General features: G+C 39.3%; 1 protein-coding gene across 2 annotated transcripts; it reads left to right on the top strand.

The window, feature by feature from the left end:
* Nucleotides 1–8,430: 8,430 nt before the first annotated feature.
* On the top strand, nucleotides 8,431–12,844 carry KRT10 (keratin 10). 2 transcript variants are annotated; one of them, XM_021703909.2, is made up of 8 exons: nucleotides 8,431–9,066; nucleotides 9,859–9,941; nucleotides 10,395–10,551; nucleotides 10,641–10,802; nucleotides 10,893–11,018; nucleotides 11,308–11,525; nucleotides 11,887–12,135; nucleotides 12,481–12,844. In XM_021703909.2, the coding sequence occupies exons 1-8, from the start codon at nucleotides 8,470–8,472 to the stop codon at nucleotides 12,485–12,487; spliced, it is 1,599 nt and encodes a 532-aa protein (XP_021559584.1). In that variant the 5' UTR covers nucleotides 8,431–8,469; the 3' UTR covers nucleotides 12,488–12,844. The 2 variants fall into 2 exon arrangements, with proteins under 2 accessions (XP_021559584.1, XP_021559583.1); XM_021703908.2 differs by having other exon boundaries at nucleotides 11,887–12,155.
* The last annotated feature ends 2,414 nt before the right edge of the window (nucleotides 12,845–15,258 follow it).

The following is a 15,258-nucleotide window of genomic DNA, read 5'->3' as shown; positions in this document are numbered from 1 at the left end:
TCAGAAAATTATAAAATACTCATGAAAGAAATTGAGGAAGACACAAAGAAATGGAAAAACGTTCCATGCTCATGGATTGGAAGAACAAATATTGTGAAGATGTCAATGCTACCTAGAGCAATCTACACATTCAATGCAATCCCCATCAAAATACCATCCACTTTTTTCAAAGAAATGGAACAAATCATCCTAAAATTTGTATGGAACCAGAAAAGACCCCGCATAGCCAGAGGAATGTTGAAAAGGAAAAGCAAAGCTGGCGGCATCACAATTCTGGACTTCCAGCTCTATTACAAAGCTGTCATCATCAAGACAGTATGGTACTGGCACAAAAACAGACACATAGATCAATGGAACAGAATAGAGAGCCCAGAAATGGACCTTCAACTCTATGGTCAACTCATCTTTGACAAAGCAGGAAAGAATGTCCAATGGAAAAAAGACAGTCTCTTCAACAAATGGTGTTGGCAAAATTGGACAGCCACATGCAGAAGAATGAAACTGGACCATTTCCTTACACCACACACAAAAATAGACTCAAGATGGTTGAAAGACCTCAATGTGAGACAGGAGTCCATCCAAATCCTAAAGGAGAACACAGGCAGCAACCTCTTCGACCTCAGCCACAGCAACTTCTTCCTAGAAACATTGCCAAGGGCAAGGGAAGCAAGGGCAAAAATGAACTATTGGGACTTCATCAAGATAAAAAGCTTTTGCAAAGCAAAGGAAACAGTCAACAAAACCAAAAGACAACCAACAGAATGGGAGAAGATATTTGCAAATGACATATCAGATAAAGGGCTAGTATCCAAAATCTATAAAGAACTCATCAAACTCAACACCCAAAGAACAAAGAAGCCAATCAAGAAATGGGCAGAAGACATGAACAGACATTTTTCCAAAGAAGACATCCAAATGGCCAACAGACACATGAAAAAGTGCTCAATATCGCTCGGCATCAGGGAAATCCAAATCAAAACCTCAGTGAGATACCACCTCACACCAGTCAGAATGGCTAAAATTAACAAGTCAGGAAACGACAGATTTGGCGGGGATGCGGAGAAAGGGGAACCCTCCTACACTGTTGGTGGAAATGCAAGCTGGTGCAGCCACTCTGGAAAACAGTATGGCGGTTCCTCAAAAAGTTGAAAATAGAGCTACCATATGATCCAGCAATTGCACTACTGGGTATTTACCCCAAAGATACAAATGTAGGGATCCAAAGGGGTATGTGCACCCCGATGTTTATAGCACCAATGTCCACAATAGCCAAACTGTGGAAAGAGCCAAGATGTCCATTGACAGATGAATGGATAAAGAAGATGTGGTATATATATACAATGGAATATTATGCAGTCATCAAAAAGGAATGAGATCTTGCCATTTGCAATGACGTGGATGGAACTGGAGGGTATTATGCTGAGTGAAATAAGTCAAACAGAGAAAGACATGTATCATATGATCTCACTGATATGAGGAATTCTTAATCTCAGGAAACAAACTGAGGGTTGCTGGAGTGGGGGGTGGGTGGGAGGGATGGGGTGACTGGGTGATAGACACTGGGGAGGGTATGTGCTCTGGTAAGCGCTGTGAATTGTGCAAGACTGTTCAATCACAGATCTGTACCTCTGAAACAAATAATGCAATATATGTTAAGAAAAAAAAAAAAGAAGATAGCAGGAGGGGAAGAATGAAATGGAGGAAATCGGAGGGGGAGACGAACCGTGAGAGACGATGGACTCTGAAAAACAAACTGAGGGTTCTAGAGGGGAGGGGAGTGGGAGGATGGGTTAGCCTGGTGATGGGTATTAAAGAGGGCACATTCTGCATGGAGCACTGGGTGTTATGCACAAACAATGAATCATGGAACACTACATCTAAAACTAGTGATGTAATGTATGGTGATTAACATAACAATAAAAAATTTTTTTAAAAATGGATGAAAGACCTCAATGTGAGACAGGAATCCATCAAAATCCTAGAGCAGAACATAGGCAGTAACCTCTTTGACATTGGCCATAGCAACTTCTTTCAAGATACATCTCCAAAAGCTAGTGAAACAAAAGCAAAAATGAACGTTTGGGACTTCATCAAGATAAAAAGCTTCTGCACAGCAAAGGAAACAGTCAACAAAACAAAGAGGAAACCCACAGAATGGGAGAAGATATTTGCAAATGACACTACAGATAAAGGGCTGGTATCCAAGATCTATAAAGAACTTCTCAAACTCAACACCCAAAAAACAAATAAGTCAAAAAATGGGCAGAAGACATGAAAAGACACTTCTCTGAAGAAGACATACAAACGGCTAACAGACACATGAAAAAATGTACATCATCATTAGCCATCAGGGAAATTCAAATCAAAAGCACCCTGAGATACCACCTTACACCAGTTAGAATGGCAAAAATGGACAGGGCAAGAAACAACAAATGTTGGAGAGGTTGTGGAGAAAGGGGAACCCTCTTACACTGTTGGTGGGAATGCAAGTTGGTACAGCCATTTTGGAAAACAGTGTGGAGGTTCCTCAAAAAATTAAAAATAGAGCTACCCTATGACCCAGCAATTGTACTCCTGGGTATTTACCCCAAAGACACAGATGTAGTGAAAAGAAGGGCCTTATGTACCCCAATGTTCATAGCAGCAATGTCCGCAATAGCTAAAGTGTGGAAAGAGCTGAGATGCCCTTCAATAGATGAATGGATAAAGAAGATGTGGTCCAGGGGCACCTGGGTGGCTCAGTCGTTAAGCGTCTGCCTTCAGCTCAGGTCATGATCCCAGGGTCCTGGGATTGAGCCCCGCATCGGGCTCCCTGCTCAGTGGGAAGCCTGCTTCTCCTTCTCCCACTTCCCCTCTCTCACTGTCTCTCTCTCTCTGTCAAATAAATAAATAAAATCTTAAAAAAAAAAAAAAGATGTGGTCCATATATACAATGGAATATTACTCAGCCATCAGAAAGGATGAATAACCAACTTTTACATCAACATGGATGGGACTGGAGTAGAATATGCTAAGTGAAAGAAGTCAAGCAGAGAAAGTCAATTATCATATGATTTCACTTACTTGTGGAACATAAGGAATAGCATGGAGGACATTAGGAGAAGGAAGGGAAAAATGAAGGGGGGGAAATCGGAGGGAGAGATGAACCATGAGAGACTATGGACTCTGAGAAACAAAGAGGGTTTTAGAGGGGAGGGGAGTGGGGGCATGAGTTAGCCCGGTGATGGGTATTAAGGAGGGCACGTATTTAAGGAGGGCATGTACTGCATGGAGCACTGGGTGTTATACCAAAACAATGGATCGTGGATCACCACATCAAAAACTAATGATGTATTGTATGGTGACTAACATAACATAATAAAAAACAAAAAACAAAAAAACAAAAAAACACCTTTCCTTTGTCCACACCCTCCCTGGCCATTTTTTTCGTCTTCGGTATACATTTTCCAACTTCTAACCATCCTTTCATTCTCTCATGTTTTGCTGGCCTACTGTGGGTTAGACAGCGGCTTAGGCTCTGAGAAGCAGATCTCAGTAACAGTAATCAAAACACACATGCCTTAAGCACTTATTCTATGTCTCTCAAACACTGTTCTAAATGCTTTACATTTTTTAACTCATTTAACTCCCACTACAACACTGCAGGGTAAGCAAAATTATCATTCCTTCTTTAGAAATGAAGAAACCGACATAAAGCCACACAGTGAGTTGTGGGGCGTGGGTTATAACCCCAGCAGTCTGGCTCCAGAGCCCACCCACTTAACCACTCTGCTACATTCACTGAAAAGCCTGCATGCAGTGGCCATATTTTTGTGGCTTCCATCACAGTGCAGTCCCAGAAGTTTCAGGAAAATTGTGTGACATGGGAGTGTCTGCAGATTTTAGAGCCCTGAATTTCAGATGTTTTCCAATGAGAAGCCATGGGCTTTACCAATATCTTAGCTAATTACTAATTACTGCCTAGTTACTTGGCTCTCTGGGAGGAGGGTACCAAATCCATCAGACAGTTGTACGACTTTCCACATGGCTTTGACTCTGTGGGTGGTAATCACAAAGGCACATTCAGCAATTTACACAAAGTCACAGATCATTCAAGCAAAATATGTCTAACTTTCAAACTTTATGTGATAAACAGTAGAAAATTCTAAACGTTTAGCTCATCAATCCTGCCATCTTGAGACATAACCTGCATTACCAGAGTCATCTTTCTGTAACTACCTAAATTACTCATTATATCTCAATTAATCAGAGAAAGAAACTTGCAAATAGAATTTTCAACTAGAAACTTCTAAAGAGAATTTTACTTGAAGCAAAATAAGGAAGAAATAGGAAAGATCCAAATCCCAACAGTGAGACAAGTCAAGCTGGTAACAAAGCTGAATCAACAACATGCTTTAAGAGCCCCAACCAAATTAACCCCATGAGCATAGCATTTATACCCGCCGTAACCATGATCCCAAATCCAGAAGCAATTAAAGAAGAAATTAATACACAGGATTACATGAAAACAAAATACAATAAGCAAAGTGGTCAATTCTAACACTGGGTATACATTGTGGACTACCCCCACCAAACTCCACTAAATCTCCCCCATGGAAGGATGCCAGTGGTTCCTAACTGCCAAATCAAGTCTTTCTTCAATCTCCTTTCTCCTTGACCACTCTGCAGACCAGCCCACTTATCTGGGTTCCCTCCTCCCTTGGCTTCCATGATTCTTCTTCCTCTTTCCCTATTACAGGTGCCCTCCTTCTCGGTATTATTCTCTAGCTCTTCTTCCCAGCCCCTAAAGTGGTCATCCCTCAAAGTTCAGGCTTAGACCTTCTGCTCATTTCTTTCTAAATTCCTTCCTACCTATCCTGAAGTCTGCTCTGATCTCTCTCCTGAACTGTAGTCCTATGAGCCTAACTGCTGAAAGACATTTTTACATGAATATCCTGGTATTAATTCAAATTCCCATCTTAAAACTAACTTCTCAAACTTCACTCTTCTTTTATTATGCCCTCACATACATCACACATCACACACACACACACACACACACACACACACCACAAGACTGCTGGAACCCCTCCTTACACTACTTCAACATCCTGTCCATGCCTCAAGTGTAGCCCAGATTACCCTAGATTATAATCTCTGATTTGTGGGTATGTTTGCTTCCCTCTCCAAGTAGACTGCAAATTCCTTAAGCAGCAGGAAATGTATCTTAATCACCTGTGTATCGCCAGGGAATATTGCAGGTGCTCAATAAAATCTGTTAAGAGAAATTAATAAATATAGATGATCTGTTCCAGCCAAACTGGTCCATTAAGAGTCTCCACCTGTTTGGCATTTTCATAGTCCCCACTCCCCAGAAGTGTCCTCTCTCTGATGCTGCACCCATGGAAAAATCCTATCAATCCTTTACAAGACTCAGCTTAAACTCCACTGGCACCATGAAATCTCATCAGATGACCCTATTCCAATAAGACTCCTTGCTCATCAGTCTTACAACGACAGTTCAGCATCATGAAAACAGGATCTTTGAAGCTACATAGGTCTGGTTCAAAACCAGGCTCTAGCATATGCTACTCTGGGCAAATTCCTAAAGCTTTCTAAAGCTCAATTTTTTTCAGCTATAAAATGAGGTTAATGATACCTATCATAGAGAATTTGGGGAGGATTAAAGAAGAGTAAACCATCTCGAACACAGGAGATGTTCAGGAAATGTTAACTCCTTTTCTCCACCCCACCTCCCTTTCACTTCATTTACCATTCACCTGGTGTTTAGGTTGATAATGTATGTTTTGTCTCCTCAATTAGATTGTAAGGATTAGCAAAATCCTTAAGGGTAAGAGCTGAATCTCACTCATCTCTCTGTCTTCCTAATACCTATCAATGTTCCTTACAGAGACAAAATAAAAATCAACAGCAACAAAATTACAGTTACAGTGGATTATGGCAATCAAGTATAAATGGTGCCAAGACTAGAACTGACAGTCATAAATTTTCACCCAATTTAGCTGTAGAATTGTTACATGGCACCTCTGTAATTTCACTCCTGCCAAGGCAGATTTCAACAAATGACGGTACAAATTAAAACAGATCATTTTCTAGAGTATGCAGGTTAGTAAGTAATCTTCAATAATAACCTTAAAGGTGATTTAAATTAAATATTACAGTCGGTATTAAAAGAGTCTCTATACATGTATTTGTCCCCATGTACTTTCATGCAACTGTTTCCTTTCACATACTCTTTAATATGATTGTAACAGATTTCTTCATACCACTTGTTAAATAACTGAAAATAGATTGAAATTTTGTATTTCCCTACTAAGGTTAAAAAAAAAAGAGTAAAAGCTAATACTCAAGCAAAACTGGTAAGATCAAGATCCAAAATTTGTGATAATTGCAGGTAAAATCTATCAAAATCTCTCTTTAATTAAAATGGTTTCTTTCTGAATTGCTTTCATTAATATCAAGGCTTCAACATCCTTTCTGAATTTACTGGAATGCTTTTTTTTCTATCCTGATTCTTCCTCTACCACATGCTATCTTCGACAGGCATCAATTCCCATGGTTGGGTTTCATTATTTCTTTTAACTACTGCCCCACTTGCATGTGCTAACAAGTTGGAAGAGCTGCAGTGTGCTGGGTAGTAACCTCTAACAATCGGCTCTTCATTAACACTCCCAACCACATTCCCTTTCCCTGAAGAAACTATTTCTACAGTTTTCATAGACTGTGCAACTATAAATCTAATACAAAAAAGCAACTAGTAAGAGAAGATCATGTGCCAAATACTACACGATTTCAGTATTTTCTTACTTCCAAGTACTTTTTGTTTTGTTTTGTTTTTTGCCCTATGGAGAAGCTTATGGTAAGAAACAGAGGCATTCAATTCCATCAGATCAAATCCACCAGAGTAGAGTATATAGACACTTTGGTAGAGGAGGAAAGAGCCAAAAGCCAGGCATCAAAAGACCAAGTTTCTAATCTCAGTTCAACCACCTATTTTATATTATTAGGCAAAACCATAACCTCTCGCAGCTTCAACATCCTCTTTTATATACTAGAGATAATAATCACCATCCCTATTTCAACAGCTTTTTTCAGAGATTATAAAATCACAGGATCACAAATGGCACTGTGTAATTATAAAATGTGTATATGATATACATGAACACATTTTTTAATAATAGCAATGTCATAGCCTATGGGTAGATAAAAAATAATTTTATATCATGTATTAAAGTCCTAATTAAATACTTCACTAGACAAACTGTTACACCAAATTCTACATATGGTGCATCCAAGGAAATTTTTTTTTTTTTTGAGAAACAGAATCTAGCTTGGATATATATGTTCACAGTCCAGATCATAATTGTTGGAGCAAGTATCATTCTCCAATCTGATGGGCATTGAGGAGGGCACTTGATGTAATGAGCACTAGGTGTTATCTGCAACTGATAAATCACTAAACTTGACCCCTGAAACTAACACACTAATTTAAATTTTTAAAAATCTGGATTTACATTCTTGCAACAAATTTTTAATCACAATCATAACATATCTAAACTCTCCCTTCTGGGATCAATCAAACTTAGAGTAAAGAAAGTACTGGAGGTTAGTTTTTCATGCTAAGAATTTCTGCATTATGGTCTTCAAATAAGCCTTCACTATGATGAATTTAAAAGTTAAAAAAAATCCGGAATAACTTCATGATTTTAGATTTTTTTTAAGGTTAAAAAGAATAGCACCATTAAATTAGCAGATTCCTAAATCATTACTCACTTCCAACTCCCTAAGCAAAGTATCAATATACTTCCATTCTCCAAATAAATTAAAAGATTCCCTATAAATATATACACACACATTTCCTAATTGTGTTTTTATGGCTTTAACTTTTTATATGTGGCAACTTTTGAACTTTTGAAATTGTTTAGCATATGTTTTTTTCTTTTCTTTTTGGTTGCTTGCAATTTTCTACAAGATCTCCATTAGAGCATGATTCTGGCAGACTTTATGTTAATTGCTGTTCCAATTCATGAAAACTGTTTAAAACATGAATTTCAAAAAAAAAATCTTATTTCAACTATAATTCTGTAGCTAAAATTCTTTTTCTAAACTTTGCAAACATTCTGTGCAATCTAGATTAGTGCTGAGAAAAAAAACTGGATTTAAGTTGCTCAGTGTTCTTCAAAAGGTGAAAAAGCATAATGAAACATAAGCTCATCTGAACAACGCCCATTTTCAATTTCAACATAGTAAAACTCCTGTTTGTTCTTAGGGCAAATTCAAAACCATACATATTGGAATTGGTTATTACTTAAGATAATGTATGCAATCATAAGTAAAGATGCTAAATTGGCAAAAAGAAAACCATGCAAGTAAGCAAACCCTAACAACATGTGGGACACACCCTCTCAGTATATAAAGGCTTGTTACTGTCCTTGGTAGCAAGCATTCCCTGGGCTAAACAGCATCACCATGTCTGTTCGATACAGCTCAAGCAAGCAATACTCTTCCTCCCGCAGTGGGGGAGGAGGAGGTGGAGGAGGAGGATCATCCCACAAAATTTCGAGCAGCAAAAGCTCCATTGGTGGAGGATTTAGCTCAGGGGGGTTCAGCGGTGGCTCTTTTAGTCGTGGGAGCTCTGGTGGAGGCTGCTTTGGGGGCTCATCAGGTGGCTATGGAGGATTAGGAGGAGGTTTTGGTGGAGGTAACTTTGGTGGAGGCTGTGGAAGCAGCAGCTTTGGTGGGGGCTATGGAGGAGGCAGCTTTGGAGGTGGCAGCTTTGGTGGGGGCAGTTTTGGTGGGGGCAGCTTCGGTGGAGGCAGCTTTGGAGGCTATGGGGGTGGATTTGGAGGAGATGGTGGACTTCTCTCCGGAAATGAAAAAGTAACCATGCAGAATCTGAATGACCGCCTGGCTTCCTACTTGGACAAAGTTCGGGCTCTGGAAGAATCCAACTACGAGCTAGAAGGCAAAATCAAGGAGTGGTATGAAAAGTATGGCAACTCAAGCCAGAGAGAGCGCCGTGACTACAGCAAATACTACCAAATCATCGAAGATCTTAAAAATCAGGTAAGGTTCATATTAAAAATCCAACTTTAAGCCTATTTTTTATCCATGTAATTCAAACAGATGAATCTAAATTAACCACAATGTAGCTATTCACTGTGTTTGCCTATGTTACTTTCTTGCTTCCAAAAACAATCCAGTCTTATCAAAGGTCAATATTTGTGATGAGATGGTCATTGAAATCTTCAGCACATGTGTTGCATATCTTACAGGATGGCGGATTACTGAGAATTTTTTAGGTTTTAATGAGTATATGAGTCCATAGCTAAAATACTAGATCATTTACAAATTCAGGAACTAAAAGAATTATTAAGTGAATCAAAACAAAATATTATTCAGATTGATAACAAAAAAAATATTCATTACCAATGACAAGTAACATGAATTCTCCAGGATGGAAATGGGATAGTTTGCCCCTAGAGAATTTGTGAGTTGTACCTACTGTGAGCCAGCCCAGAGTGTATTCCTTTAGAATATGTATTTAAAACAAGTTAAACCGAAAGGTATGAGTCAGTCAAAAGTTGGCTGAAATACATGGAAATCACCCAGGATAAAAGTAGGGGAACACACATGCAGGAACACAGCTTATAATTGCAGTTAGTTTTCAGAAAAGGACAATACAGAAATAGCAAAGTATAGAAACTTCAAGAGAACGAATGACTCAAATTTAAGTATCTGGGTAATCCTGCAATGTTTTATATTTTGTAAGATTTTGTAAGAGAACATAAAAATGCAGGTCATCTATGCCACCATAAAAGCCATATCTGTATCTGATTTCTTTGCCTCTCCCTCCAGATCCTCCGTCTAACAACTGACAATGCCAATATCCTGCTTCAGATCGACAACGCCAGGCTGGCAGCTGATGACTTCAGATTAAAGTAAGCTAAGTGAATGTGGCACAACACTTGTAACAGATACATGAGTTGCTTTTTTTTTTTTTTTCCAACTTCAAAGTCTTTAATAGTTACCTATTAGGAGCAATGTAAGGTAAGGGTTATAATCTACATGAGTTGCTTTTAACAATGACTTTGGACGCCCACAACAGCATTTACATTTTCTTGAGTTCATGCAAAGTTAAACGGTACTGGAGTCGTCAGAAAATGTTTCAATCTCAATATTACCTTTTGGGCAATATTAAAAGAAAAAAATGCATTTTAAAGTAACTGCTAAGCTTCTTTGCATTAAACCACTAATATCCCTATGTGAATTGGTATACAATGAATGTTGCCATGATATGAACTCAACTCTATATTTGCTTCTTAAACAGTCTCAGCCCAAGTATACCTCCCATATGTAAGTTATATCCAGTATTTGTACTATGCGTTTTTCAGATATGAGAACGAGGTAGCCCTGCGCCAAAGCGTGGAGGCCGACATCAACGGCCTGCGCCGGGTGCTGGACGAGCTGACCCTGTCCAAGACCGACCTGGAGATGCAGATCGAGAGCCTGACTGAAGAGCTGGCCTACCTGAAGAAGAACCATGAAGAGGTGATGCAAAAAGTTATACTTCCCCCAGCCAAGAAAAGGGTTCATTGTGGTCATGGTGCAGTCATTAAATTTTTCTGTTCCTCAAACAGGAAATGAAAGACCTTCAAAATGTGTCCACTGGTGATGTAAACGTAGAAATGAATGCTGCCCCAGGTATTGATCTGACTGAACTTCTGAATAACATGAGAAACCAATATGAACAACTTGCTGAACAAAATCGCAAAGATGCTGAAGCCTGGTTCAATGAAAAGGTAATTCATCTTCCTTCATAATGAGGCCAGTGGACGTTTGGTTATCATTTCAGATTTTTCTCATCTTTTCCCCTGTTTTTAATACTCTAGAGCAAGGAACTGACTACAGAAATCAATAGTAACATTGAACAAATGTCCAGCTACAAATCTGAGATTACTGAATTGAGACGAACAGTTCAAGCTCTGGAAATCGAACTACAGTCCCAACTAGCCCTGGTATGTTAATAATTCTCTCTCTTGAAATAACTTCTATGCAACTCAAGAGAAAAGAGGGGTTAAGAAAGTAGAAATAAAATTGGAGCTCTTTGTTAACAGGAGAGAAGTCTTAGCGGCCCTGCTCTAAACATGCTTAAGTTAAAATGTTGCCATTGAACATAAAACACAAATTCTATTCATTTTCTTTATTCTTCTATTTGATGTCTTATTAAATGATTAAATAATCTTCACTGTATTTAATTGAACAGTGAGGTCGCTAAGTCACCATCTATGCTCTCCTCTTTTTCAGAAACAATCCCTGGAATCCTCGTTGGCAGAAACAGAAGGTCGCTACTGTGTGCAGCTCTCACAGATTCAGGGCCAGATCTCCTCTCTGGAGGAACAACTCCAACAGATTCGAGCTGAAACCGAGTGCCAGAATGCTGAGTACCAACAACTCCTGGACATTAAGATCCGACTGGAGAATGAAATTCAAACCTACCGCAGCCTGCTAGAAGGAGAAGGAAGGTGAATCATTAACATGTTTAAATTATCCCAATTGGTTTTATTGAATGTTCTAAATCGCCAGGTTTTTCCAAGACCCAAAGAAGTGCCAGAGGATGGGAGAAAGGGAGGAGAAGGGAGAAAGCAAGAAAAGGGCGTATGCAGCCACAGCTTCCACCCCCCATGGATATGATTCTTAGGGTCGTGTGCAACATAAAACTGTTTTTAAGTAATGGATTTTAGAATCCATACTTGACAGGGTTTTGGGGTTTTTTTCCCTCTCGAAACACGTTTTGCTTATTTTTAAAGTAACAATAACGTGGAAAGCGACCCACCCTTTTTCAAAAAGTTAGAGGTAACCGAACGGGACCCTTCCTCCTGGTAGTTCTGGCGGCCACGGCGGCCACGGCGGTCACGGCGGCCACGGCGGTCACGGCGGCCACGGCGGCGGCCAGACCCCCGGCAGCGGCGGCCACGGCGGCGGCCAGACCCCAGGCGGCGGCCACGGCGGCGGCCAGACCCCCGGCGGCGGCGGCAAGGGCTCCGGCGGCGGCTACGGTGGCGGCATCGCCAATGGAAGTTACAAATCCTCGTCTTCTGGGTCGGTTGGAGAATTCTCTTCTAAGGCACCAAGGTCAGCAGAAACTAGCTGGGGTAATCAAAATTAGTTTTAACTTTCGGTGATGGTTTTGTTGCTTTTTTACGCTCTAGAGCTTTTTTAAAAATTAAAATCTCAAAGAAGATTCCCACTTGCATTTTTTAGCCAACTGTACTCTTGACATCCATCTTGAAGGAAAAATGTCATAGTCCAAGATGCTGTTGCTTAAACATTGTTCGGAATCTTTTTTTAAGAACGTAAAAAATGAACTTTCTTTTTTTTAATGTAGTTTTTTTTTTTTTTTAGAAATTTTGATTAATTAGTAAGGACCCCACAAATCGCTTAGTCTAAATTCCTTTTTTTTTCATGATTCACATACAGATACTAATAAACCCAGAGTAATCAAGACAATTATTGAAGAGGTGGCATCTGATGGTAGAGTCCTTTCATCTGTGGTTGAATCGGAAACCAGGAAACACTATTAAGCCACATCAAGAGGAAAGAGTCTCCCTTTACACAGATCATTATGTACAGATGCATGAAAAACAAAATCACCAAAACACTTCAGTCTTAATGGTCTATGGAAATAGGTTCACTCCTTGAAAATAAGGTGTCTAAAAGGTGTTTTGTGGTTTCTGTATTTCTTCTTTTCACTTTACCAGAAAGTTTTCTTTAATGAAAAAAAAAACTTTTCTATTCTCATTCACTAATGAATTTCAATAAACTTTCTTACTGATGCAAGCTATCCAATTTGGTCAGAATTGTCTTTTTTTTAATTAATTGATATTTTGAACCTTAAAGATTGATGAGCTATAGCCTTTGAAATTTGATTTATCCAGAAATTCTGAAGACAGAACTATTATCATTATGATTTCTCTATTAAATGTTTTAATCTTGTGGGTATGTTGGATCAATGTCAGTAATCTCACAGAGTGGAAAGTCTCTGAGACAGTCTTACTGTTTCTTAAAGATACACAATATATGGAAAACTCCCAGTGCTGTGGCTTTGAATTATTTCAATCCTGAAAATTCTAAAATATCTCAGACCCCAAAGGCAGTTATCGGAAGTTTCACATTTTCTGATTACTTGGCTTCTCACATTTACCTACCCTCATTTTCTTCCCATTCATTTCTGCCCAACTGCTGTATAGCTTAAGAGATATCATCCAACACTTACCAGGCCAGTAAAATCGTATTACCCCAACAAAATTATTTGGTGTATATCAGATGAGCAGGAGAAACACTGTCAAGACATGATGATGCTAGTTTTACCAAAGGGACAACTAAGGTCCCTGCCTTCGCCAAACTCTGTCTAGTGATAAGGGCTAAAGACCTGGTACTTGTCAACCCAATCACATCCTTCAGCCACTAAGAACCCAACTGACACTACTTAGTACTCTGCTAGTATATGGAGTAGATGGATTTATTAAAGGCTGGATTTATTTGTTGCCCCTAAGATTACCTTGTGTTCCCTGGTAAATTCCTAGATTACCCATGTCTACCAAATAGCAGCCTTCCTCTGTATCCTTACTGATTTGAGCTTGTTTCCCCCCAAGACCTGAGCCTTGGTCCCCAGGTCATTTACTTGGGACTCCCGCTGGGTAAACCCTACCCTCTACTCCAGACTGATGACCAGAGCCATATTTCAAAATGAATGTACTTCCGTATAGTCAAGGCTCCATGACCTGTCTAGCACCAAATATTACCGTAGTTTAGAAACTGTCCACTGTAGTTGGCATGTCTTTTTATGTGGATACCAGCCTCCCTTTTTGGGAGCCAGTCTCCTAAGCTTCACTGTTGGAAGTCCCAACATGCCACACTGCAAAACCCTAAAACAGAGATGTTGCTGGGTAAAGCCTCTGAGCTGCCACTGTGTATATACTGACTGCTGTTCAGAAACACTACCTTTTCAAAATACCTAACAAAGTTAGCCAAGTCCTAGGATTTAGAGTAGCATTAATAATCTGAGATGGCCATTCTCCTTATTCTGAAGAAATAAGTAGTTACATATTCAATGACAAATATAAATATGTTACTGTGAGATAGTTGTGTTTGTTATTAAACTTTGTCTTTTTTCACCCATTCCCACCACCACCACCTGCCTAGCCCCCCACCCCAAGCCAGGATCTCAGCTGGTCACAGTTTTTCATCTGGTTGGGTGGTAACCCAAACCTTCATTTCTGAAAGGTCTAAATCATGGTAGTCCTGCTTCTTACCTGTTCTGTCTTCCAATACCTTCTTAAACAATTATTTATATTACATTTTCTCTGATAAAGAACTACTTTTTGGGCACCTGGGTGGCTTAGTTGGTTAAGCAACTGCCTTTGGCTCAGGTCATGATCCCGGAGTCCCGGGATCAAGTCCTACAACAGGCTCCCTGCTCAGCGGGGAGTCTGCTTCTCCCTCTGACCCTTTCCCTCTCATGCTCTCTCTCACTCTCTCAAATAAATAAATAAAATCTTTAAAAAAAAAAAAAGAAGAAGAACTACTATATGAATGTAAACTTATTGCAGTAATCATTTCTCTGTGTAGGTAAGTCATTATACACCTTAGTGTGATATGTCAATTATATCTCAATAGAACTGAAAAAAATTTTAAATAGAACTTTCTGAACTGGACTCAAACTATAGTTTAATAAAGACAGTCTGTCTAAACAAGTTTAATTTTAACAAGGACATTGGTATTTATAGTTTAAAAAAATTATTGTTATAACTATACAGATCACTATTCTTACAACATGGATTTATCATGTAGCTGCTTAAAAAATCCTGTACACATTCTTACAAATTCTAAAGTTGTTACAGAGTCCTGCTGTTTAAGCAGGACAGTGTCCAGTGAGACTAGCAGAGCCAATTCTGGTACTCATGTGGAATCCTACTAAACAGCAAAAGCTTGTCTCACCAGAAGGATTTGCATCATGCTGCTTAAAGCTTTGCACAATGAGTCTGATGTCTGTGATGGCTCAATTTTGCTAGGGCATGGCGAAGTAACTTAGTTACGGTCAGGTTTATAAGGAAATAGCTTGAGTAAGGTTAACTAAATAAGGTCCACCTAGTATCCCATCTACATTGCATCTGGAGAGTGAGAATTAGGGAAAGAGGTCATTTCTGGCTTTAAGCATCCATTTCAAAATCAATGGTTCCTGTTCTTCATATCCTG

Source organism: Neomonachus schauinslandi, chromosome 15 (assembly GCF_002201575.2).
Source record: "Neomonachus schauinslandi chromosome 15, ASM220157v2, whole genome shotgun sequence".
Lineage (NCBI taxonomy): Eukaryota > Metazoa > Chordata > Mammalia > Carnivora > Phocidae > Neomonachus > Neomonachus schauinslandi.
This window is presented reverse-complemented; position numbering and strand designations above follow the sequence as displayed.

Excerpts from the sequence above, each read along its gene's own strand:
- KRT10 (XM_021703908.2), top strand. The coding sequence starts at position 8,470 with ATGTCTGTTCGATACAGCTCAAGCAAGCAATACTCTTCCTCCCGCAGT. Across the intron at positions 9,942-10,394 it reads GCTGATGACTTCAGATTAAA|ATATGAGAACGAGGTAGCCC; the intron begins GTAAGCTAAGTG and ends TGCGTTTTTCAG. Across the intron at positions 10,803-10,892 it reads AAGCCTGGTTCAATGAAAAG|AGCAAGGAACTGACTACAGA; the intron begins GTAATTCATCTT and ends TTAATACTCTAG.